Here is a 25,938-nt window from a genome sequence, read left to right on the forward strand (position 1 = left end):
TTGCATATTTATCAATGTTAATGAGATTGCCGTAGGTAGCCATCTCCCTGAACATGTTCCAGTTCGTGTTTTCAAAACAGATCCAAATTGTTGATATAGGTTGTGAATAGCTAGAAGCCAATCATTAATCTCTGTAATAACCCATTTGGCACAGCCTGCTAACTCGAGAAAGATCCTCTTATTTTTATTTCCTGTGTTCCAACCTTATTCTGTGTAGGGTCATATTGACAGCCTTCTGAAGTTCTAAATACACAACATCCACACCTACTAATTACATCTTCAAATAATTCCAATAGATTTCCATTTCATAAGCTTCTGTTCAACTATTTTACACAGTAGATGTTACGTCCTTCATTTCATTTCTATCATTTTTCCTACTACTGATTTTAGACTAATAGTTTCAGAGTTCCTGTTTACACTCACCTTAAACGGTGGGGTCAGATTAGATGCTCTCTGATCTACTTATGTTTTGAAATTATCTGTATAAGTGGCATTCAAAACAATGTTTTTCACTGTATTTCAGTACGTGACAATAATGAACCAATTACATAACCATTCTAGAAATTTATATAACATTTTTAAATAATCAATTCTATTGTCAACTCTTTCAAAACACTAGGATGTAGATCATGAGGTCTCTAATTTTTACCAATATTCAGTCTCCTCAACTTCCCTAGATCTCTACTTTCACGAATATTAGTTTCTTTTAGTTCCTCAATCTGATTAGACTTGGTTCTATTAATAATTCAGGTAGTTTTTTTGTGTTCTGTGAAGACAGACAGGAAACATTTGTTTATCTACTATATAATTTCCTTATTCTCCATTATAGGGTCCCCCATCTGTTTGCAAATGAATCATACCCTCCATGAGAACCACTGTCAAATTTATTATTTTATTTTCTCATTTTATAAAATTTAACATATATTGAAGTGTGATTTTTTGAGCTAACCTACAAAAACATTGTGCATCATGTCAAATCAAAAATTCTAAAACCTGTCAACAATTTACTAAAAATTAAAAACTAAAATTGTGAGGATGCAAAAGTATTCATCCCCATTGTAATTATGTTAACTTTCCTCAGGTGCAATACTGTATGTTACCTTACAAACACACCCAATTTGTTGATACAGAAAATTGAAGGATCACCTGTTTTCAATGAATTCATAAGAATTAATAACCCTCTTTCTATAATGGATTTTCAACATGCAAATGGATTGTGAAAATCAGGCTGGCAGTGGATCTCAAGAGAGTGAGTTTGTTGAATGCCTATGAGATGGCTTTTTAGAGCAGTTTGTCATTGAGCCTGCTAGGGGATCAGCTATACTGGATTGGATGCCATGTAATGAACCGAAGGTGATGAGGGAGCTTAAGGTAAAAGAACCTTTAGGAGAGAGTAAATCACAATATGATTGAATTCAACTTGAAATTTGATAGGGAGAAAGTAAAGTCTTACATAGCAATATTTCCATGGAGTAAAGGAAATTACAGTGGTATGAGAGAGGAGTTGGCCAAAGTAAATTGGAAGGAGATGCTGGCAGGGATGACAGCAGAACAGAAATGGCATGAGTTTCTGGGAATAATGAGGAAGGCGAAGGATAGATGTATTCCAAAAACAAAGAAATACTCAAATGGCAAAACAGTACAACTGTGGCTGACAAGGGAAGTCAAAGCTAATGTAAAAGCAAAAGAGACAGTATACAACAAAGCAAAAATTAACAAGAATTTAGAGGATTGGGAAACTTTTTAAAAACCTAAAAGAATCAAGAGGAGGAAAAAGATGAAATATGGAAGTAAACTAGCAAACAATATCAAAGTGGATACCTCTTTTTCAAATATGTAAAAAATAAAAGAGTGGATATAGGACCACTAGAAAAAGAGGCTGGAAAAATAATAATGGGGGACAAGGAGAAGGCTGATGAACTAAATGAGTATTTTGCATCAGTCATCACTGTGGAACACACTAGCAGGGTGCCAGATGTTGAAGGATGTTCATTTCTATTAAAGAGCAAAGATACTCAAAAAGCTGAAAGACCCAACGGTACACAAGTCACTTGAACCAGATGAACTGCACCCGAGGGTTTTGAAAGAGGTAGCGAGAGATTGTAGTGGCATTAGTACTGATCTTTCAAGAATCATTGGACTCTGGCATGGTGCCAGATAATTGGAAAATTGCAAATGTCACTCCACTCTTTAAGAAAGAAGGAAGGCAGCAGAATGGAAATTATAGACCAGTTAGCCTGACCTCAGTGGTTGGGAAGATGTTAGAGTTAATTGTTAAGCATAAGTTTATTGAGTACAGTTTTCCCCCCCCCCCCCTTTACAAAGGTAGAGTGTTCCTATGAAACCCTTCTTAAGTTGAAACGGCGTAAGGCAAAGAACCACTAATTTATATGGGAAAAATTTTCGTAAAAGCGAAAATCCTCTTTGCAATGCGAAAACAGGTGACTAATGTAGGTCTTTTATAAAAGTGAAGTGGCGTAAAATGAACATTCGTAAAGCAGGGGACCTGTACTTGGTGACACAGGACATGATAGGACAAAATCAGCATAGTTTCTTCAAGGGAAAATCTTGCCTGATGAACCTGTTTGAACTCTTTGAGGAGATTACACGTAGGATAGATAAAGGGGATGTTACATATTTTGATTTTCAGAAGGTCTTCGACAACACGCCATACATGAGACTGCTTACCAAGTTAAGAGCCCACTGTATCACAGAAAAGTTACTGGCATGGTTAGAGCATTAGCTGATTGGTAGGAGGCAGCAAGTAGGATTAAAAGGATCCTTTTCTGATTGGCTACCAGTGACTAGTGGTGTTCCGCAGGGGTTGGTGTTGGGACCACTATTTTTAGGCTGTAGATCAATGACTTAGATGGTGGAATAGGCTTTGTTCCCAATTTGCAGATTTTACCACGATTTGCGGAGGAGCAGATAGTGTTGAGGAAATAGGCAGGATGCAGAAGGACTTAAGACAGATTAAGAGAATGGGCAAGAAAGTGACAAATGAAATATAATCTTGGAAAATGTATGGTCATGCACTTTGACAATAGACAATAGGTGCAGAAGTAGACCATTCGGCCCTTCAAGCCTGCACCGCCATTTTGAGATCATGGCTGATCATCTACTATCAATACCCGGTTCCTGTCTTGTCCCCATATCCCTTGATTCCCCTATCCATAAGATACCTATCTAGCTCCTTCTTGAAAGCATCCAGAGAATTGGCCTCCACTGCCTTCTAAGGCAGTGCATTCCAGATCCCCACAACTCTCTAGGAGAAGAAGTTTTTCCTTAACTCTGTCCTAAATGACCTACCCCTTATTCTCAAACCATGCCCTGTAAGTACTGGACTCTCCCAGCATCTGGAACATATTTCCTGCCTCTATCTTGTCCAATCCCTTAATAATCTTATATGTTGCAATCAGATCCCCTCTCAATCTCCTTAATTCCAGTGTGTACAAGCCCAGTCTCTCTAACCTCTCTGCGTAAGACAGTCCGGACATCCCAGGCATTAACCTCGTGAATCTACGCTGCACTTCCTCTACAGCTAGGATGTCCTTCCTTAACCCTGGAGACCAAAACTGTACACAATACTCCAGGTGTGGTCTCACCAGGGCCCTGTACAAATGCAAGAGGATTTCCTTGCTCTTGTACTCAATTCCCTTTGTAATAAAGGCCAACATTCCATTAGCCTTCTTCACTGCCTGCTGCACTTGCACATTCACTTTCAGTGACTGATGAACAAGGACTCCTAAATCACTTTGTATTTCTCCCTTACCTAACTTTACACCGTTCAGATAATAATCTGCCTTCCTGTTCTTACTCCCAAAGTGGATAACCTCACACTTATTCACATTGAAAGTCATCTGCCAAGTATCTGCCCACTCACCCAGCCTATCCAAGTCATCCTGAATTCTCCTAACATCCTCATCACATGTCACACTGCCACCCAGCTTAGTATCAGCAGCAAACTTGCTGATGTTATTCTCAATGCCATCATCTAAATCGTTGACGTAAATCATAAACAGCTGTAGTCCCAATACCGAACCCTGTGGCACCCCACTAGTCACCACCTGCCATTCTGAGAAACACCCATTCACCACTACCCTTTGCTTTCTATCTGCCAACCAGTTTTCTATCCATGTCAATGTCTTCCCCCCCAATGCCATGAGCTTTGATTTTACCCACCAATCTCCTATGTGGGACCTTATCAAATGCCTTCTGAAAATCGAGGTACACTACATCCACTGGATCTCCCTTGTCTAACTTCCTGGTTACATCCTTGAAAACTCCAATAGATTAGTCAAGCATGATTTACCCTTGGTAAATCCATGCTGGCTCAACCCAATCCTATCACTGCTATCTAGATATGCCACTATTTCATCTTTAATAATGGACTCTAGCATCTTCCCCACTACTGATGTTAGGCTGACAGGTCGATAGTTCTCTATTTTCTCCTTTCCTCCTTTCTTAAAAAGTGGGATAACATTAGCCATTCTCCAATCCTCAGGAACTGATCCTGAATCTAAGGAACATTGGAAAATGATTACCAATGCATCCGCAATTTCCAGGGCCACCTCCTTTAGTACCCTAGGATGCAGACCATCTGGACCTGGGGATTTGTCAGCCTTCAGTCCCATCAGTCTACTCATCACCGTTTCCTTCCTAATGTCAATCTGTTTCATTTCCTCTGTTACCCTATGTCCTTGGCCCATCCATACATCTGGGAGATTGCTTGTGTCTTCCTTAGTGAAGACAGATCTAAAGTACTTATTAAATTCTTCTGCCATTTCTCTGTTTCCCATAACAATTTCACCCAATTCATTCTTCAAGGACCCAACATTGTTCTTAACTATCTTCTTTCTCTTCACATACCTAAAAAAGCTTTTGCTATCCTCCTTTATATTCCTGGCTAGCTTGCGTTCGTACCTCATTTTTTCTCCCCGTATTGCCTTTTTAGTTAAGTTCTGTTGTTCCTTAAAAATTTCCCAATCATCTGTCCTCCCACTCACCTTAGCTCTGTCATACTTCCTTTTTTTTTTAATGCTATGCAATCTCTGATTTCCTTTGTCAACCACTGTGGCCCCTTTCCCCCCTTTGAATCCTTCCTTCTCCGGGGGATGAACTGATTTTGCACCTTGTGCATTATTCCCAAGAATACCTGCCATTGCTGTTCCACTGTCTTTTCTGCTAGGATATCTGTCCAGTTAACTTTGGCCAGCTCCTCCCTCATGGCTCCATAGTCTCCTTTGTTCAACTGCAACACTGACACCTCCGATCTGCCCTTATCCTTCTCAAATTGCAGATAAAAGCTTATCATATTATGATCACTACCTCCTAATGGCTCCTTTACTGCAAGATCGCTTATCAAATCCTATTCATTACATAACACTAAATCCAGAATAGCCTTGTCCCTGGTCGGCTCTCGTACAAACTGTTCCAAGAATGCATCCCTTAGGCACTCTACAAACTCCCTATCCTGGGGTCCAGCACCAACCTGATTCTCCCAGTTCACCTGCATGTTGAAATCCCCCATAACTACTGCGACATTACCTTTGCCACATGCCAATGTTAACTCCCTATTCAACTTGCACCCAATATCCATGCTACTGTTTGGTGGCCTGTCGACAACACCCATTAGGGTCCTTTTGCCCTTACTGTTCCTCAGTTCTATCCACACAGACTCTACTTCTCCTGACCCTATGTCCCCCCTTGCAAAGGACTGAATCTCATTCCTCACCAACAGGGCCACCCCACCCCCTCTGCCCACATTACTGTCCCTACGATAGCACGTATACCCTTGTACATTCATTTCCCAGGTCTGATCTCCCTGCAGCCATGTCTCCGTTATCCCAACAACATCATAGTTACCCATTTGCACCTGAGCTTCAAGCTCATCCACCTTATTTCTGACACTTTGTGCATTCAGATATAGAATTTTTAGCCCATTTCTCCTCTCTCTGTTTGAATCGCTGCCTATTGTGCTTAACCCAGCTCCCCGAACTCCCATCGGGCTATACGCCCCTAGAATTTTGTTGTCCTTCCTAAATTTACTTATTCTTTCTGCACATTTAACTCCATGTTCCGTCAGACCATCCCTCTGTACATGTGTCCTCCTTATCAGTTGTTCCGCCTCACCTTTCTCTACTACACACTTAATATTCCGGAACCGTGTAGTCCCCACCTGTCCTTTATTCTTCCTCTCGCTATCCTCTCTCACATTCTGGATCCCCGCCCCCTGCAAATTTAGTTTAAACCCCCCCCAAGAAGCACTAGCAAACTTCTCTGCAAGAATGTTAGTACCGTTCCAGTTCAGGTGTAAATCATCCCTTCGGAACAGATCCCATCTTCCCTGGAACAAAGCCCAATTATCTAAAAACCTGAAGCCCTCCCTCCTGCACTCCACTTTGGTGGTAGAAATAAATGTGCAGACTATTTTCTGAATGGGGAGAAAATCCAAAAATCTGAGATGCAAAGGGACTTGTGAGTCCTTGTGCAGAACTCCCTAAATGTTAACTTGCAGGTCAAGTCAGTGGTGAGGATGGCAAATGCAATGTTAGCATTCATTTCAAGAGGTCTAGAATACAAGAACAGAGATGTTGATGCTGAGGTGTTATAAGGCACTGGTGAGGCCTCACCTTGAGTACTGTGAACAGTTTTGGGCTCCTCATCAGAAAAGATGTGCTGGCATTGGAGAGGGTTCAGAGGAGGTTCACAAGGATAATTCTGAGAATGAAAGGGTTATCGTACAAGGAACATTTAGTAACTCTGGGTCTATACTCGCTGGAATATAGAAGGATGGGGTGGGGAAGGGTAATCTCATTAAAACCTTTCAAATGCTTTAAGGCCTAGATAGAGTAGATGTGGAAAGGTTGTTTCCCATGGTGGGGAGTCTTGGACAACAGTGCACAGCCTCAGGTTAGAGGGAGTCCATTTAAAACAGAGATATGGAGAAGTTTCTTTAGCCAGAGGTTGGTAACTTTGTGGAATTTGTTACCACACACAGCTGTGAAGGCCAAGTCGTTAGGTGTATTTAGGGCAGGGCTTGATGGGTTCTTGATTGGACATGGCTGGGAAGTGGGGCTGAGGAGAGGGAAAAAAGACCAATCGTGACTGAATGACGGAGTAAACTCGATGGGCCAAATGACCTAATTCTGCTCCTATGTCTTATGGTTTTATTATGGTCAAACCAAAATGAAGGTAAAAGAGCATTCAAATCAAATCAGAGATTTCAGGAAGAGTACAAGACCATCTCTAAGGCACTAAACATACCTCGGAGCTCAGTGCAGTGCATTGTGAAAACATGGAAAAAATATGAAACCAGCACCACATTACCTAGGTCAGGACACCCCTCTAAAATTACTCTCCAGAGAAGAATGGCACTTGTAAAAGACTACTTTAACACCAATCGTCAGAAGTCAGTGGCTGCAAATGAAGTTCATGGCTTGACAATCTCTAAGGACTTGCGCAAAAAGGGTATTTAAGAAAGAGTGGCAAGGAAGAAATGCCTTGGCTTAAAAAAAAGCATATCCTTGTCAGTAATGACTTAGTAAAGCCTCACTTAGAAGACACTCTAAAGATGAGGAAGAAAGTCTTGTGGTTGGATGAGACTAAAATGGAACTTTTTGGCTTCAACACTAAGCAATATGTGTAGCGCAAATCTAATACTGTGCATCAGCCAGGTAACACCATCCTTACTGTGAAATATGGTGGAGGTAACACCATGCTGTGGGGATTGTTTCCAGCAGCAGGGACTGGAAATCTGGTCAGGATTGATGAGAAAGTGAATGCTGCTAAATACAGAGAGATCCTGGATAAAAACCTGCAAGCCTCTGCCAGAAAGCTTAAACTGGAGAGGAAGTTCGTCTTTCAGCAGGACAACAATCCAAAGCACACTGCCAAAGCGACCATGGGGTGGCTTCAAATGAAAAAAACTGATGTTCTTGAGTGGCCCAGTCAAAGACCTGACCTTAACCCAATTGAATATCCCTGGCAGGACCTCAAGATTACTGTCACTGTCACTCCCCAACTAATCTGGCACAGCTTGATCAATTTTGCAAGGCGGAATAGGCAAATCTTGCTCCATCACATTGTGCAAAGCTAACATTCTTATTCAAAAAGACTACTGGCTGCAATAGCTATGAGAGGTGGTCCAGCTAACTTCTGAGCAAAGGGAGGGGGGGGATACTTTTGAACTGCTGAAATTTCAATTTTTGAACTTTAGGTTTTTCATGCTTTACAATTTTCTGTTTTTTGGGTCTCTACTGTGAAAAAGGAGCATGTGATTCACAAAAAAAAATTCTCAGTGAAATTGATCAAATTCCCTGGTTGTAATAATTGGTTTATGTGAACAAAGGTTTGGGGCTGAATACTGTTACAAGGCACTGTATAGGGTGCCTCAGAAAAAAATTATATGTAACTATAATTAAAAAAATAACTCAGTGAATGGCAATGGATATTCTTCCATTATTGTAAGGTTTACTTTTGGGATTTTCAAAACCTGAGACACAATGGGAGAATTTAGCAAGATTCAATCCTTGCCTATTTTATAGTACAAAATAAAACAGCCAGACTTTTAAAGTGCGTAAGAAAAATATTTTCCATAACAGCAGTGCCTTTGGTTCTTAACACAAAATGAAAAAAAGTTGCTGATGCAGGTCAATCAGTATTAATGATTATTGTGCACCTGGCACTGACAAAACAAATATACAAGGGTTATCACAGGGGAGAGACAGAAAAAGCTACATCATTCTGGATAAAGACTACAATTTTACTTGCAATATATTGATAATTCACAGTACAAGAATGAAACAGTCTGTCAAGAAACATGCAGTTAACTTCGAGTGATCGTATTTAATTTGAATTTTCGTAAACTTACCAGTTTGGGATTTCTGTTTTAACCAGTAAATAAAGCAAAACAGGTAGCAGATCATCAGCCGACATAAAATGTTTGTTAACTGAAAACAGAAAACAAAACAAATTGGACAAGAAATTGTACGATCATGATGGTTAAGTATACTGCAGTAATGCAAAGAAGATTCCTAGGAAGTTCTGGGCATAAGTGCTACTAAAATGGCCTAAGCACACTGTAGGTTTCATTTTGAAGTGCAAAACATAATAGCATAAGTCAGTGATTCCACAATTTCCTCAAAACTTCAAACTGGTCCTTAACTTCCCGCTCCAAAACTATTAATTGATATAACTTGCAACCTCCACAATGGTGATCATGAATTTGCTCAATTTGTCGTTGTGATGAATAATGTCACTTAAAAATAAAAACCCTTATTACTTTAATATAAAATCACACAGAAATACTAGCTAATTAGCATATGCAAATACTATTTGCTCATGGTAAGGTGGATGAACTGAGGGGGTGGACTCAGCTTCTACTGATTGAAATACTGAGTCTTCATCAGAAACGTGGCTGAGAGAAGGCAACTCAATATTCCAAGATACCAATGCTTTAGTTGTGACATTGGAACAAGTAACAGTACAGGGGGTGTTGCCTTTTCAATAAGGGAGGTCATAACAGCAGTGATTAGATGATATTCTCGAGGCATTATCTAATGAGCCCTTTCAGTAGAAATAAGAAAGCAATTGCCACCTTAGCAGGGCTCTACTATAGAGTTGCCTATAGTTGGTGGATACTTGAGGAACAGGTATGTTGAGGTATTGCATGTAGTTGTGAGAATAGCAGGATAGTACTTGTGGGAGATTTCAAATCTCTTGGGCCACCCAGAGTGCAAAGGGGACCTGGACGGGGCAGAATTTATGCAGTGCATTCAAGATAGTTTCCTCACCTAGTACAAGAAAGGATTTCCTTGGGAAAATGCAATACTAGACCTCTTCTTAGGGAACAAGACGGGCCAAGTAACTGAAGGGGCAGCCGGGGAGCAAATGAGTCCAATGACCACAATTCTATTAGTTTCAAAACGACGATGGAAAAAGATAGAATAGGCCTGAAGTGATGCAGAGTCAACTTTGAGGGCATTAGGTTGGATCTAACTGGAGTTAAATAGGCAAAGGAACAATTGGCAAGAGGGAGGGCTTTTTAATAACAAAAAGTCCAGGGCAGCAAGTTCCTATTAGGGTGAAAGGTAGACATAATTAAGTTGAGCTAAACCTGGCTGATGAGACATAGAGGCTCTGGAAAGGAGAAAGGACGCCTTACTTGCTTTTCAACTGCTGAGTACAAATTAATCCCTCAATTTACATAAAAAGTTCAAAAGCGTGTTTAAGAGGGAAATCAGGAAGGCAAATCGAGGGGATGAAATGGTTTTGGCCAGGGTTAAAGATAATCTCTTCTTCAGTTGTAATACCAGGAGATGAGATTTTTATTGTCTGTTTCTCCTCAGTATTTATTAAGGAGAATAATCATGTATGCCAAAGAAATTAGGGTAATAAGTAGAGAGGTCTTGGAACAAATGTATGTTTTGAGAAGGAGGGATGTGCAGCCCTTAAGTGCATTAAGGTGCCCAAATCTCCAGGACTTAACCAAGTGCATCCCTGGATCATTTGTGTGAGGCCATAGAAGAAATTACAGAGGCTTTTTTTTTTTAAAAAGCTATTTGCTTCATTGTTAGCCAATTGTAAAATTCCAAAAGACCGGAAGATTGCTAATGTTGTTCCATTCTTCAAGAAAGGTAGCAAGGACAAGCCAGTGAGCCTGTCTTCATTTGTAGGGAAATTACTGGAGGGATTTCTGAAGGATAAGATCTATCATCACTTGAATAGTCAGTATGGTTCTGTGAGTGGGAGATCATATCTGATGAACCTTTTGGAGTTTTTCAAGAGGTAATTAAGGGAATAGATGAAGGTAGGGCAGTGTTTGTTGTCTATACAGATTTTGTTAAAGCCTTTGACAAGGTCATGCATAGCAAGCTGATTAGGTAGGTTAGATCACATAGGATTCTGGAGGAGCTACCGAGATGGGATTCAGAACTAGTTTAATGATGAGAAGCAGCAGGGGGTGAGTTCAGGTTGTTTCTCTGGCTGGAGGCCTGTGACTTGTGGAGACCCCCAGGGGTCAGTTTTGGAGCCCCAGGTGTCTGTTATTCATTACTTATGTAAATGATTTGTATGTGAATATACATGGCATGATTTGTGGATCCCGCTGATAGTGAAGCAGATTAAAATCAATAGCTAAGAGATCTTGATTGTTCAAGGAGATGAGCTGGTGCTTAGTCTTTATGGCATGAACGTTACTAGCCATCCCCAACCAGAGAGTTCAAGCACTACCCTTTATATTCAACAGTGATACAATTGCTAACTCCCCCATCATTAACATCTTGTTAATGATCTTGTACAGCTGGGATTTACCAATGGTCAGAAACTCAATTGGACAAGCCATATAAATACTGTGGCTGCAGGAACAAGTCAGAGTCTAGTATTCTGTGTCAAGTGATTCACCCACATTATCAAATCCTTTCCACCCTTTGCAATGCACATGTGTGGAACATGAAAGAATACCCTACACCTGTCAGGATCCACGCAGTTCAAACATCACAGAACTATCCCTGACAAGGCAGCCGATGTGATTAGTATCCCATTTACTACATTTCTTCTACATACCATTGGGTGTACACTGCAGTCAGTGTTCTTATACAAAATACAACAATTATTCACCAAGGCTACTGCAACAGCACCTGGCACCCCTGCGATCTCTGCCAATATGAAATGTTGTCAGCAAGTTCACAGGAAGACCACCATCAGGAGCTGATTGATTTTTCAAATCATTTAAATTGGAGCTGCGTCATTCTTTCTTCATCTTTGCTGGATCTAAATACTGGAACTACCTTATCTCCCACAACATTCTCTCCAACCTTCAACAGACAGACTGCAGTGACTCAAGGTAGCCACTCACAGTCAATTAACAATAAATTCTGGCCCTGCCAACAAAGCCCAGATCACTTCAAATGATATTTTAAAAAATGTATCATTGTTTCTCTTTGTTGCCCCTCACCTTCAAAATAAATTAAGTAGATTCCTTGAATATGTGCGGGTACTACAGTAAGTTGGTATTCCATCACTGGATTCTGTGAGGATTACAATATTGGAGAGTACACAGTAAAACTCCAGCTAGGGGCTAAAATATTTAGGATATATTGGCACAGTAATCCTGAACTTATGACACAAATGGCAGAAATTGAGCACAGAACAGCTTGCAATTCACAGTAAGTTTGGCTCATCTTTACAGAAAATCCTTATTATAGACCTTGTGCTTAGTTTATATTTCAAAGTAATTGTAACATACTATTCTAATATGGAGAACAAAACTAAAGCAAAACAGGAACAGTACTCATAGCTTTCTTCAACCATCGCTGAAATACTGACCTCTTTGACTTGGGGCCTGCATGATCACATGTATTACATTTCGTAAGCAGACCAGTTTGTGTTGTGGACTAGTACACTGGTTCAGATGACTCAACTCCCGTTTGGCACGAGGTATATTTATACTAAAACATTAAATGAAGTCATTAGGTTAGAACATTATTCATTTACATAATTACACTATTGCAAAAATAGGGTCAAAATTATACTGCTGCAAATGACATTACAAAGATTATATTGGATTTCAAATTTGGCTGGCATTTAGAACATACTACTTAGCAATGAATTTACAATCATCAATATTCTGCAGGTCATACTACATCAGTGCAACAAAAGTTCACGTTACATATGTGTTCCAATCTGAGACATACATCATAATGCAAAGTCTTGGTCCAAAACACTGACTGTTTATTCCCGTCCATAGATACTGTCTGAATTGCTGAGTTTCTTCAGCAATTTGTGTATACAATGCAAAGTTATTTCCACTCAAAAATTTCTTACCATGGCATTGAAGGTGAGAGTTATTTAAACTTACCATTTACCAAACAAATCACAATCTCTTAATCAGAGCCAAAAAATACTTCCTCCTAAGATCCACTCTCATCTCCTATCGGATTCCTTCTTCTCCAACACTTTGCCTTTTCCACTTATCACTTCCCAGCTTCTTACTTCATCCCTCCTCACCCTCACTTCTGGCTTCACCCATCACCTTCTAGCTTGTCCTCCTCCTCCCCCCCACCCCACCTTTTTATTTTGGCTTCTTCCCCCTTCCTTTCCAGTTCTTTCCAGGCGTGTTGGTGTGATGACACACGAATGACATAAAAGAAAATATAGGTAATTAAATGGAATACAAAAGGAATTCCAGTTGCATACTTTACAGTATCCACACAGGTCTGTGTGATTAAAATATCCAAAGCTCACGGTTTAGATTTATAATGAAAATCTACCTGAATTGTGACTTGATTCCTAAATCTTTCAGCTGAAGATCTTGTAGACTTCGGGTGGTTTTATTAAAAGCAGCATCCTTTAAGTAACCAGACAACACAAACCAGTCAAGAGTGATATCATGCTTTACTCTAAAACGTAGTTACTACAAATATTCTCTTACATTCAATTTATTGAAAGATTGTTAACAATGATACAAAAAGCTTTAAAAATTGGATTCAAGTTTAGATTGCAACTTTATCACATTTTACTTCTAATAAAACAGTATTTATGTTAAAAACAAACGTTATACCTGACTGGCCTCAATAGTTCCCACGCTCTTAAAAATCTGATCATGGATACCATGTAGTACATACATCTGCAAAATTAATTAATGAAAGTAATGGAGAATTAATTCCACTATTACCAAATGTGAAAATTAGTTTTCAAGGTGAATTTAAAAATGCTTACATACTTCAACAGCTTGTTTCAGCAAGGCCATTTGCACTTCCTGCTTGATCAAGATTTTCTTAATCCCGAGAAAGAAAAATACAATTACTGATGAACAACTTAAACCACTTTAACTAATGTAATTTAACCTCAAGACGACAAGAAGTTCAAATAGGATGGATTAATAACTCACCAACTTTGAGTCTCTCAGAAGATACTGAAGGCATTTTGTATAGAGTGCATTTACTTCATCCTGTTTTTTTTTCCCCCAAAAAATAAAACACAAACTTCAGGATTTCAGCTTTTACAGTCCAATTTACAAAACCTTAGCACCAAATGGAGTTCAACTAACTTGCAACAATGTATGAGGAGCTCAACAGGTTCAGGGCTTTCAAACTGGAGTCTAAACCCAAGTACTATTTTGTTCATATGAATTTTAATTTGACTGTGCACCAATGATGTTTTCCACCTTGCAAAAGAGGTCCCAGAATGCTCTTCTCATAATGCTTAGTTCTAGAATTTTGTCCCAGTTCCAAAATTAACTGAGAACGTATCTCTACCACTTACTGTTGCTGGCTGGCAAAATTTGATTTACCGTATATATTTGTGATGAAAACCAAAATGCACATTTTGTAAAGCATTTGGCCAAATTTTAAAAAACAGATTTGAGTATGTGATTTTCTGCAATTAACTATAGATCATTTACAATAAAATCTACTTTAAAATTGGGATATCCAAATATCTTTTTGCTTACACGGTCTTATTTTGATGAGTTACACAAAAACATTTTTAAAGAAAAGCACTTTACAGAGATATTCATTAATTTTCAAAATCTAAAGCCAATCAAAAGAGGCTGGAAAAACTACAGCAAATCACTCAGCATCTGAGTAGGTAAAGGGATAGTTGGTGCTTTGTGTCAAAATTTCCATTCTGATGCAAGGCCACAATCGAAAACAATGACCACTCATTTGCTTCCATAGATGTCGCTTGACCCAGCAAGTTCTTCCATTAATTTTTTTTAACTCCTGATTCCCGCACCTGCAGTTTCTTATCTCCATTTTTAAATCTATCCTTCTATCACCATTAGAGATAGTTAAGCAGAAATATCTCTTTAAAAATATTTATTTAAAAAGAAAGGATAACTTTAAATTTAGCATTATGCTTCCAGTCACAGGATGAAAGACAAAGAAAATAAAAAGATTAAATTATAAGTAATAACAGAATAAAGTAATTGAAGGGAATAATCTAATCTAAGATTTGAAATGACATGCTTAACAATTTTAGCTTTACTTCCATGGTCCAAGTCATCTGAACTCCTAAATTAGATTATAGTTGTATAGCGACAAAAAAAAAATCATGGCATTAAGCCATAGCTTTAGAAATTGCTGTCAATTATAAATGTCAAGCTCTCTGAATGGGCACAGGCCCACTAATACAGAGCATCTGCTGAGGCATAAGGTTTGACGGCACTAGTTTACAGCTTCTGTGGCAACAGCAAATAGTGAATGCATTCTCTGAGGAGGTCTTAATCATCTGTATATGACTTACTTACGATACTTGTGACCAACTGTCATTGATCTAAATGCTGACATTTTCAAACTCTATGTTACAAAATCAGTCTTTTCTGTGATATTTTATATAACATTCCTATCACTGCTCTGTACGGAACTCAAGTTAGATATCATCACACAACCACAAACACAAGAGATCCTGCAGATGCTGGAAATCCAGAGCTACATTCAAAATGCTGGCGAAACTCAACGGGTCAGGCAGCATCTACAGAGGGGAACAGTCAATGCTTTGGGTCAAGACCCTTTATTAGGGCTGGAAAGGAAGGGGGAAAGAAGCTAGAATAAAAAGGGAGAGGGGAGGAGGACAAGCTAGAAAGTGATTGGAGAAGCCAAGTGGGTGGGGGATGAAGTAGGAAGCTGGGTAGAGTTAAGTTGAAAAGACAAAGGGCTGGAGATTTGATAGGAGAGGAGAGCATATCATGGGAGAAAAGGAAGGAGAAGGTGATAGCCAGGTAAGAAGAGGCAAGAGGCCAGAGTGGAAATGAAGAAGAAAGGAGACGGGAAAGAAATCACCAGATGTTCATACCATCAGGTTGGAGGCTAACCAGATGGAATACAAGATGTTGTTGCTTCAACCTTACAATGGTCTCATTGTGGCAGCAGAGGAGGTCATGGACTGGCTTGTCAGAACAGAAATGGGAATAGGGCATGAAATTGTTGGCCACTGGGAAATTCTCCTTTTTGCGGATGGAGCTGAGGTGCTTGACAAAGTGGTCCCCCGATCTACATTGGGTTTCATCAATGTAGAGCAGGTCCCACTGGGAGTACCTCAACAGATTTACATGTGAAGTGTTGCCTCACCTGGATCGACTGTCTGGAACCCTGAATGGAAGTGAGGGAAGAGGTCATCACACTGTGTCTTTCTCTGGCTCAGTTTCTCAGCTTTTCTAAAAATATTTTGGCTAATCACATGCTCAAAGTTATTGTCCAGCTAGCATTAAAATAATTGTCAGAAATGTAAAATTTTAAATAATAGTCTTTATTAGATTGTTATGATGTAATAAAGAGACTGGTATACCCTCAGCTTAAGGAATCATTCTAACATCGTTTTGATTGATAATTTCCCACCTTTTCAGTATGGATTTTTGGTTTGCTCAAATCAATCACGTGGGCAACTAAGGGATACTTTACAAATGCTTACATATTAACTTTAACAGTTGCAAAACAAACACAAAATTCTATAATGAGGGACTTTAATTGTAATATTGTGATACATATTCACTTCCCGTGCCAGGGGCATCTTCTTTTTTGCAAAGTTCGGCTTTCTAAAGATGTTAGCTGATGCTTCTGAGGATAAAAGGTTTGTTTTTGAGTAAGATAAACTTCCAACTAATATCTTTTAATTCACCTTCTTGTCACAAATGGGAATCTGCCTTCAGTTTTTAATGTAAATGGCTAGGAATGATCAGTTTGAAGTTGGAAGGGCAGCTTTGCAAACAGACACATTATCTATAGAAAGCAGGAGGCTGGGTCACTGCACCTGGCTTATTGCTGCTCAAGAGGCACAGTATATGATTGTTTCAAACAGAACAACTCTGGCCAAGTTATTTAGTTCAAGGAAGCCTGCACACCAGATGAAGACAATCACTTAGCACATCAATGACTGATCTATTATTAAGTTGGACGGTTTATGTACTCAGAGAAGTTAGTTTCACAGCATTAACTGTGGGTAACTGGGAGCTGCGTCTCCAAGAAGCTTTTAGAGTGTTTACGTAAAAAAGAGATATTTGAAGAAATATGGTATACATGTGAAGTCACCCAAGTGGCAGAAAAAATATACAAATGGAGGGAACAGTTCACGCTTATTAGGAATGGGGTAAGGAACATAAAGCAGCATGAAAGAAACACGGGGTGAACTAGAGACCATTCCCATGGCTTGATTTCTGTGATGGGCGATTTGTTCGTCTGCATCATTGGATGTCCTTTTAGCTCATAGGAATTGTACCTGTGTTTTGGAAATCTTGTGTGTTTAAGAAATTGTTTGTAATTTGGAATTTTTTTTTAAAAAAGACAGAAGATTCGCCAAATGTTTTAAATGTGTTTTAAGAGTTTTTTTCTGGATTTAAACATGTATCACAAAAAACTTCTTTGTAGCTGGAACTATCTCTTCCTTGGTGTCACAACCATGGATTTGGCAGCGTAGTAGATACAGCAATTGCGCTTGTGAATTTGCACGTGTCAGTTAATTATTATTTAATCGCGATAGTATTTAACTCCATACTTGTCGTAGTGCTTGTCTCGACTTGGACAGAGCACAGCAACGTTTCGCTGCATGTTTGCTTTTGGCCTTCCCTGAGAAAATTGGACTTTTGAGTCAACTGACTCTGAAGACGAGTGGTATTCATTTAACGTTTACATTTTCTTTTCAGCTGCCATGTAGGCTTCGTTTGTCATTTGAGAGTTTTCAGTTAACGGCCCTGTTTGGCTTAGCGTTTATTGTTTTACTTTCTCTTTAACACTGTTTGCATTAAAGTTCGTCAACCATTGACCTGCTTCAGTGTCTCTCACTCTGCACTTGGGCCATATCCGAACCAGGTAACACTTGGTAGGAAAGGGGGACCCACTGTTCAAATAGGTGCACAAGAAATGAAATGAATTCACCATTCAACTGTAATAATGCAATTACAAGAGAAATTACAACTTATAGAACAAGAACCAGTTACTCACTATATGATGCCGTAGACTTTTTATTTTAAGGTCTTTAAAGGAGTTTCGGAAAGCATCGATGTACTTATCAACTTTGAATAATTGTCGACCCAAAAATTCTTTAGCATCCTCAAAGTTTTTCAGACAGTAGGAATCGAAAGTGGAGGGATTTTCTTCTAGAAAATATTATAACAGGCATAGACATATAAAAGATCTACCACATGGACCACTACTTTCAGTCCTCAATGTTGTGCCACACTTTTAATCTATTCTAAGATCAATCTAACACTTCCCCACCCATATAGACCTGCATTTTTCTTTCATCCACATGGGCTTTAAAAAGCGACCCACTTTCAGGAGCGGGCAGCAGAGCGGGAGGAAGGAGTGCTCGTGATCGACATACGACTGGAGATCGGAGGATCAGCCGTTGTAGGTAGGCCGAGACCCTCGGACCTACCTGGAGAATACCTGAGGAGGAAGGTAAAGCTGCGCAAGTGCGGGTGACGTCAGCGGCGAGCGCGGGCTTTAAAAAGCGACCCACTTTCAGGAGCGGGCAGTGGAGCGGGAGGAAGGAGTGCTCGTGATCGACATACGACTGGCGATCGGAGGATCAGCCATTGTAGGTAGGCCGAGACCCTCGGACCTACCTGGAGAATACCTGAGGAGGAAGGTAAAGCTGCGCAAGTGCGGGTGACGTCAGCGGCGAGCGCGGGCTTTAAAAAGCGACCCACTTTCAGGAGCGGGCAGCGTTGGTGCGGGCAGCGGAGTGCGGGGCTTTGGCTCAGCGGGCTTCGGCGCAAGAGGACTTTGACAGGAAGCCTGTTTTTCATTTATTCTGACTAATCTAGGATCAGGTAATGGGGGAGACAGTTAGAGCAGTGCTGTGCTCCGTATGCAGTATGTGGGAGATCAGGGTCAACACAGTTGTTCCTGATGACCACACCTGCAATAGGTGCATCCAGCTGCAGCTCCTATCAGACCAAGTTAGGGAATTGGAGCAGGAGCTGGATGAACTACGGATTATTCGGGAGGCAGAGGCAGAGATAGATAAGAGTTATTGGGAGGCAGTCACACCGAAAAGACAGGAGGTAGGCAAATGGGTGACAGTCAAGAGAGGCAGGGGGAGCAGACAGAGAGAGAAGAGCACCCCTGTGGCCATTCCCATCAACAATAAGTATACCGTTTTGGATACTGTTGGTGGGGATGACCTACCAGGAACAAGCTGCAGTGGTCCTATCTCTGGCACTGAGGTTGGACCCTTGACTAGCAAGGGGAGGAGGGAAGAGAAGAGAGCGGTATTGCTAGGGGATTCTATAGTCAGGGGGGCGGATAGGAGATTTTGTGGGGAAGATCGGAAGTCTCGAATGGTATGTTGCTTCCCTGGTGCCGGGGTCCGAGACATCTCAGATCGGGTGCAGGTTATTCTCGAGAGGGAGGGCAAGAATCCAGATGTTGTGGTCCATGTAGGGACCAATGACGTGGGTAGGATGAGTGAGGGGGTCCTACGTAGGGAGTTCAGGGAGTTAGGTGCGAAGCTGAAGAGCAGGACCTCCAGGGTAACAATCTCAGGATTGCTACCTGTGCCACGTGCGAGTGAGGCAAGGAACAGAAGGATTATAAGGATTAATACGTGGCTGAGAGGATGGTGCAGGAGGGAGGGCTTCTGGTTTGTAGATAATTGGGCTTTGTTCCAGGGAAGGTGGGATCTGTTCCGACAGGACGGTTTACACCTGAACTGGAGAGGTACTAACATCCTTGCAGGGAAGTTTGCTAGTGCTTCTTGGGGGGGTTTAAACTAAATTTGCAGGGGGCGGGGATCCAGAATGTGAGAGAGGATAGCGAGAGGAAGAATAAAGGACAGGTGGGGACTACACGGTTCCGGAATATTAAGTGTGTAGTAGAGGAAGGTGGGGCAGAACAAGTGATAAGGAGGACTCGTATACAGAGGGATGGTCTGACGGAACATGGAGTTAAATGTGTTGAAAGAATAAGTAAATTTAGGAAGGACAACAAAATTCTAGGGGCGTATAGCCCGATGGGAGTTTGGGGAGCTGGGTTAAGCACAATAAGCAGCGATTCAAACAGAGAGAGGAGAAATGGGTTAAAAATTCTATATCTGAATGCACGAAGTGTCAGAAATAAGGCAGATGAGCTTGAAGCCCAGGTGCGAATGGGTAACTATGATGTTGTTGGGATAACGGAGACATGGCTGCAGGGAGATCAGACCTGGGAAATGAATGTACAAGGGTATACGTGCTATCGTAGGGACAGTAATGTGGGTAGAGGGGGTGGGGTGGCCCTGTTGGTGAGGAATGAGATTCAGTCCTTTGCAAGGGGGAACATAGGGTCAGGAGAAGTAGAGTCTGTGTGGATAGAACTGAGGAACAGTAAGGGCAAAAGGACCGAAATGGGTGTTGTCTACAGGCCACCAAACAGTAGCATGGATATTGGGTGCAAGTTGAATAGGGAGTTAACATTGGCATGTGGCAAAGGTAATGTCGCAGTAGTTATGGGGGATTTCAACATGCAGGTGAACTGGGAGAATCAGGTTGGTGCTGGACCACAGGATAAGGAGTTTGTAGAGTGCCTACGGGATGCATTCTTGGAACAGCTTGTATGAGAGCCGACCAGGGACAAGGCAATTCTGGATTTAGTGTTATGTAATGAATAGGATTTGATAAGTGATCTTGCAGTAAAGGAGCCATTAGGAGGTAGTGATCATAATATGATAAGCTTTTATCTGCAATTTGAGAAGGATAAGGGCAGATCGGAGGTGTCAGTGTTGCAGATGAACAGGGGAAACTATGGAGCCATGAGGGAGGAGCTGGCCAAAGTTGACTGGACGGATAGCCTAGCAGAAAAGACAGTGGAACAGCAATGGCAGGTATACTTGGGAATAATGCACAAGGTGCAAAATCAGTTCATCCCCCAGAGAAGGAAGGATTCAAAGGGGGGAAAGGGGCCACAGTGGTTGACAAAGGAAGTCAGAGATTGCACAGCATTAAAAAATAGGAAATATGACAGAGCTAAGGTGAGTGGGAGGACAGATGATTGGGAAGTTTTTAAGGAACAACAGAACTTAACTAAAAAGACAATACGGGGAGAAAAAATGAGGTACGAACGCAAGCTAGCCAGGAATATAAAGGAAGATAGCAAAAGCTTTTTTAAGTATGTGAAGAGAAAGAAGATAGTTAAGAACAATGTTGGGCCCTTGAAGAATGAATTGGGTGAAATTGTTATGGGAAACAGAGAAATGGCAGAAGAATTTAATGAGTACTTTAGATCTGTTTTCACTAAGGAAGACACAAGCAATCTCCCAGATGTATGGATGGGCCAAGGACATAGGGTAACAGAGGAAATGAAACAGATTGACATTCGGAAGGAAACGGTGATGAGAAGACTGATGGGACTGAAGACTGACAAATCCCCAGGTCCAAATGGTCTGCACCCTAGGGTACTAAAGGAGGTGGCCCTGGAAATTGCAGATGCATTGGTAATCATTTTCCAATGTTCCTTAGACTCAGGATCAGTTCCTGAGGATTGGAGAATGGCTAATGTTATCCCACTTTTTAAGAAAGGAGGGAGGGAGAAAACAGAGAACTATTGACCTGTCAGCCTGACATCGGTGGTGGGAAAGATGCTAGAGTCCATTATTAAGGATGAAATAGTGGCACATCTAGATAGCAGTGATAGGATTGGGCCGAGCCAGCATGGATTTACCAAGGGTAAATCATGCTTGACTTATCTGTTGGAGTTTTTCGAGGATGTAACCAGGAAGTTAGATAGATAGATAGATACTTTATTCATCCCCATGGGGAAATTCAACTTTTTTCCAATGTCCCATACACTTGTTGTAGCAAAACTAATTACATACAATACTTAACTCAGTAAAAAAAATGACATGCATCTAAATCACCATCTCAAAAAGCATTAATAATAGCTTTAAAAAGTTCTTAAGTCCTGGCGGTAGAATTGTAAAGCCTAATGGCATTGGGGAGTATTGACCTCTTCATCCTGTCTGAGGAGATGGGGGATATCCAGTGGATGTAGTGTACCTCGATTTTCAGAAGGCATTTGATAAGGTCCCACATAGAAGATTGGTGGGTAAAATCAAAGCTCAGGGCATCGGGGGGAAGGCATTGACATGGATAGAAAACTGGTTGGCAGATAGAAAGCAAAGGGTAGCGGTGAATGGGTGTTTCTCGGAATGGCAGGTGGTGACTAGTGGGGTGCCACAGGGCTCGGTATTGGGACCACAGCTGTTTACCATTTACGTTAACGATTTGGATGAAGGTATAGAAATAACATCAGCAAATTTGCTGATGATACTAAGCTGGGTGGCAGTGTGACATGTGATGAGGATGTTAGGAGAATTCAGGATGACTTGGATAGGCTGGGTGAGTGGGCAGATACTTTGCAGATGGCGTTTAATGTGAATAAGTGTGAGGTTATCCACTTTGGGAGTAAGAACAGGAAGGCAGATTATTATCTGAACGGTGTAGAGTTGGGTAAGGGAGAAATACAAAGAGATCTCGGAGTCCTTGTTCATCAGTCACTGAAGGTGAATGAGCAAGTGCAGCAGGCAGTGAAGAAGGCTAATGGAATGTTGGCCTTTATTACAAAGGGAATTGAGTACAAGAGCAAGGAAATCCTCTTGCATTTGTACAGAGCCCTGGTGAGACTACACCTGGAGTATTGTGTACAGTTTTGGTCTCCAGGGTTAAGGAAGGACATCCTAGCTGTAGAGGAAGTGCAGCGTAGATTCACGAGGTTAATTCCTGGGATGTCTGGACTGTCTTACGCAGAGAAGTTAGAGAGACTGGGCTTGTACACGCTGGAATTAAGGAGATTGAGAGGGGATCTGATTGAAACATATAAGATTATTAAGGGATTGGACAAGATAGAGGAAGGAAATATGTTCCAGATGCTGGGAGAGTCCAGTACCAGAGGACATGGTTTGAGAATAAGGGGTAGGTCATTTAGGACAGAGTTAAGGAAAAACTTCTTCTCCCAGAGAGTTGTGGGGGTCTGGAATGCATTGCCTCGGAAGGTAGTGGAGGCCAATTCTCTGGATGCTTTCAAGAAGGAGCTAGATAGGTATCTTATGGATAGGGGAATCAAGGGATATGGGGACAAGGCAGGAACCGGGTATTGATAGTAATTGATCAGCCATGATCTCAAAATGGCGGTGCAGGCTCGAAGGGCCGAATGGTCTACTTCTGCATCTATTGTCTATTGTCTATTGTCTCTTAAGTGTTCTTAATGTATTTGCCTCTACCATCACCCCAGGCAGTGCATCTACAGATTCACCACTCTTGTGTAAAAAAAACACTTAACTCTTGACATTCCCTCGTATACTTTCCCTTGTACTAGCCATCTCTAACCTGGGAAAAAGTTGCCAGCTGTCCACTGTATCTGTGCCTTTTATCATAATATAAACCTTTATCAAGCTACCTCTCATCCACCTCTGCTCCAAACAGAAAAGCCCTAACTCACCCAACTATCCTCATAAGGCATGCTCTCTAATCCATGCAGCATCCTCTTAAATCTCCTCTGCATGCAACACCCGGGACATGCTCTCTTCTCATTGTTACTGTCAGAAAGGAGATGCAGAAGCCTGAAGGCAATCACTCAGCAATTCAGGAATAGCTTCTTCCCCTCTTCCATCCAATTTCTGAATGCACATTGAACCCACAAACACTACCTCACCACTCTTTTTTTTAATTTATTTTTGTTTCTGCACTACTTATTTTAAATTAACTATTTAATATACATACCTATACTTGCTGTAATTCAGTTCTTTTCTACGTTTACCATGTGCTGCATTGTACTGCTGCAACAAAGTTAACAAATTTCACAACATATGCTGGTAATATTAAACCCGATTCTTTTTCTAAAGCTTCCACATTCCTCCTTTAATGAGGCAGTCAGGACTGAACACAACATTCCAAGTGTGGTCTAACCAGAGTTTTATACAGTAGCAACATTACTTCATAGCTCTTGATCGCAATTCCCCCAACTAATGAAGGCCAACCCAACATACACCTTCTCAACTACCCCATCAACTTGCGTGGAACTTTGAGGGATCTATGGATGTAGACCACAAGAACCCTCTGTTCCTCCACACTGCCAAGAACCCTGCCTTTAACCCTGTACTCTACCTTCAAGTTCAACCTTTGAAGGTGTATTACTTCATACTTTCCCAGGTTGAACTTCATCTGCTACTTGTCAGCCCAGCTCTGCTTCCTACTAATGTCCTGTTGTAAACTATACCAGTCTTCTACACTATCCACATTTGCAAACTTCCCACACCAAACTTCTACTTCCTCATCCAGCTCATTTATAAAAACCACAAAGGGCACATTTCCCAAAACAGATGCTTACAAAACATCACTGGTCACTGACCTTCAGGCAGAATAAACTCCATCTACTACACCCCTCTGCTTTCTGTGGGCAAGCCAATTCTGAATCCACAGAGCCAAGTTTCCCTGGACTTTCCAAATGAAAATACCATGAGAGCCTTATTAAATGCCTTACTAAAATCTATATACACTATATCCACTGCTCTAGCTTCATCAATTTGTTTTGTCACTTCTTTGAAGAATTCAATTCCGTTTGTGAGACATGAACTACCCCTCACAAATCCAATCTGACAATTCCTAATGTACTGCATATGTTAATCAAAATGGCTTCTTTGTTTGTTAAAAGTAAAACTGCTTCTTTGTTATGCTAACTGTTGAGGGAGTGTTTTTCTTGCAGAGCATTCTCGAAGCTTGTTTAGGTTAAAGTTGCTGATAACGGGGGATTGTATTCATTTGTTAACCAATTGGGTTGGATGTTATTTTCTCTTGTGGGTCTGGGAGCCGGGATTGCACGGTCTTTTTCAGGAGTCGGGAAGAAGACGGCGAGGAAGGCGGACAGGTGCAGCACTGATGGTCGATCACTGAGGGTGGTCCCAGGTGCGCAGGTCGTGGAGGTCGGAGAAGAGCGAAGAATGGTCGGAGGGTCGATGATTGAGCTCCAACGATGTGCACAAATTGACTGAACTCTGATAAGTTTTGGCGCCTTTTCTTTATTTTCTTTCCCTTCATATATATTGTATCGTTATTAATCATTTAGTTCTAGTAAGATTTATAAAGTGTATTCTGTAACTGTACCTGGTGTGAGCTTGATATTGTGCGTGCGACTTTGTACTAGCGTGTATTCTACAGCATCCACGTATACGGGAGGCAGGGTTTGGCGGGTGGCTGGAATTTTCCCCTAGACATACACCAGCCTGTCGCGTAAGCGTTACACTAATCACACTATGCTTCTCCAATTACTCGTAAATCCTGTCTCTAAGAATCCTTTCAATAGTTTGCCTACCACTGATGTGAGACTCTGGTCTATAATTTCCAATATTATTCCAATTATCTTTGTTGAGCAAAGGAGTAATACTTGCCAACCTCCAACCTGCTGGTACTACTCCTGTGGCCAGTGAGGACACAAAAATCATTGCCAAAGATGCTGCAATCTCTTCTCTGGCTTTCTGTAGTAACCTGGGGTATATCCCTTCTGGCCCCAGGGAGTTAGCTATTCTAATGTTTTTCAAAAGTTCCAGCACATCCTCATTCTTAAAGTTGACATACTCCAGCACATAGGCATGTTTTAAGCCATCCTCACATTCATCAAAGTCCCTCTCACTGGTGAATAATGAAGTAAAGAATTTATTAAGGACCTCCCTTACCTACTCTGAGGTACATTGATCCCTGTTCAGTCCTACTCTCAATCTGGTCATCCTCCTGTTCTTCAAATATGTATTGAATGCTTTGGGATTTTCCTCAGTCTTACTTACAACAGCTTTTCCATGTCCCTTTCTAGTTCTCCTCGGTTCCTTCTTAAGCACCTTCCTGGTGGCCTTATAACTCTCTAGAGCCCCGTCTGATCTTTATTTCCTAAACCTTAAGTATGCATTTTTCTTCCTCTTTATTAGATGTTCCACATCTCGTCAGCCATGGTTCCTTCATCCTACCATCCTTTCCTG

At 41.0% G+C, this 25,938-nt stretch overlaps 1 protein-coding gene across 5 annotated transcripts in view; it reads right to left on the reverse strand.

Annotated features, from left to right (window-relative positions):
• Positions 1–25,938, reverse strand: part of ankrd27 (ankyrin repeat domain 27 (VPS9 domain)) — a 109,438-nt gene that overhangs the window by 73,415 nt on the left and 10,085 nt on the right. For 3 of the 5 annotated variants that reach the window (XM_073070141.1, XM_073070139.1, XM_073070140.1), the window contains exons 5-11: positions 17,937–18,091; positions 13,892–13,951; positions 13,724–13,777; positions 13,562–13,627; positions 13,272–13,348; positions 12,328–12,449; positions 8,873–8,951 (exon numbers count right to left, since the gene is read on the reverse strand). In XM_073070141.1, the coding sequence (XP_072926242.1) occupies positions 8,873–8,951; positions 12,328–12,449; positions 13,272–13,348; positions 13,562–13,627; positions 13,724–13,777; positions 13,892–13,951; positions 17,937–18,091 (613 nt within the window). Of the gene's footprint in view, positions 1–8,872; positions 8,952–12,327; positions 12,450–13,271; positions 13,349–13,561; positions 13,628–13,719; positions 13,778–13,891; positions 13,952–17,936; positions 18,092–25,938 lie in introns of those variants that run through there. The other 2 variants (XM_073070142.1, XM_073070143.1) reach the window with 2 other exon arrangements.

Source organism: Hemitrygon akajei, chromosome 17 (assembly GCF_048418815.1).
Source record: "Hemitrygon akajei chromosome 17, sHemAka1.3, whole genome shotgun sequence".
Taxonomy (NCBI): Eukaryota; Metazoa; Chordata; class Chondrichthyes; order Myliobatiformes; family Dasyatidae; genus Hemitrygon; species Hemitrygon akajei.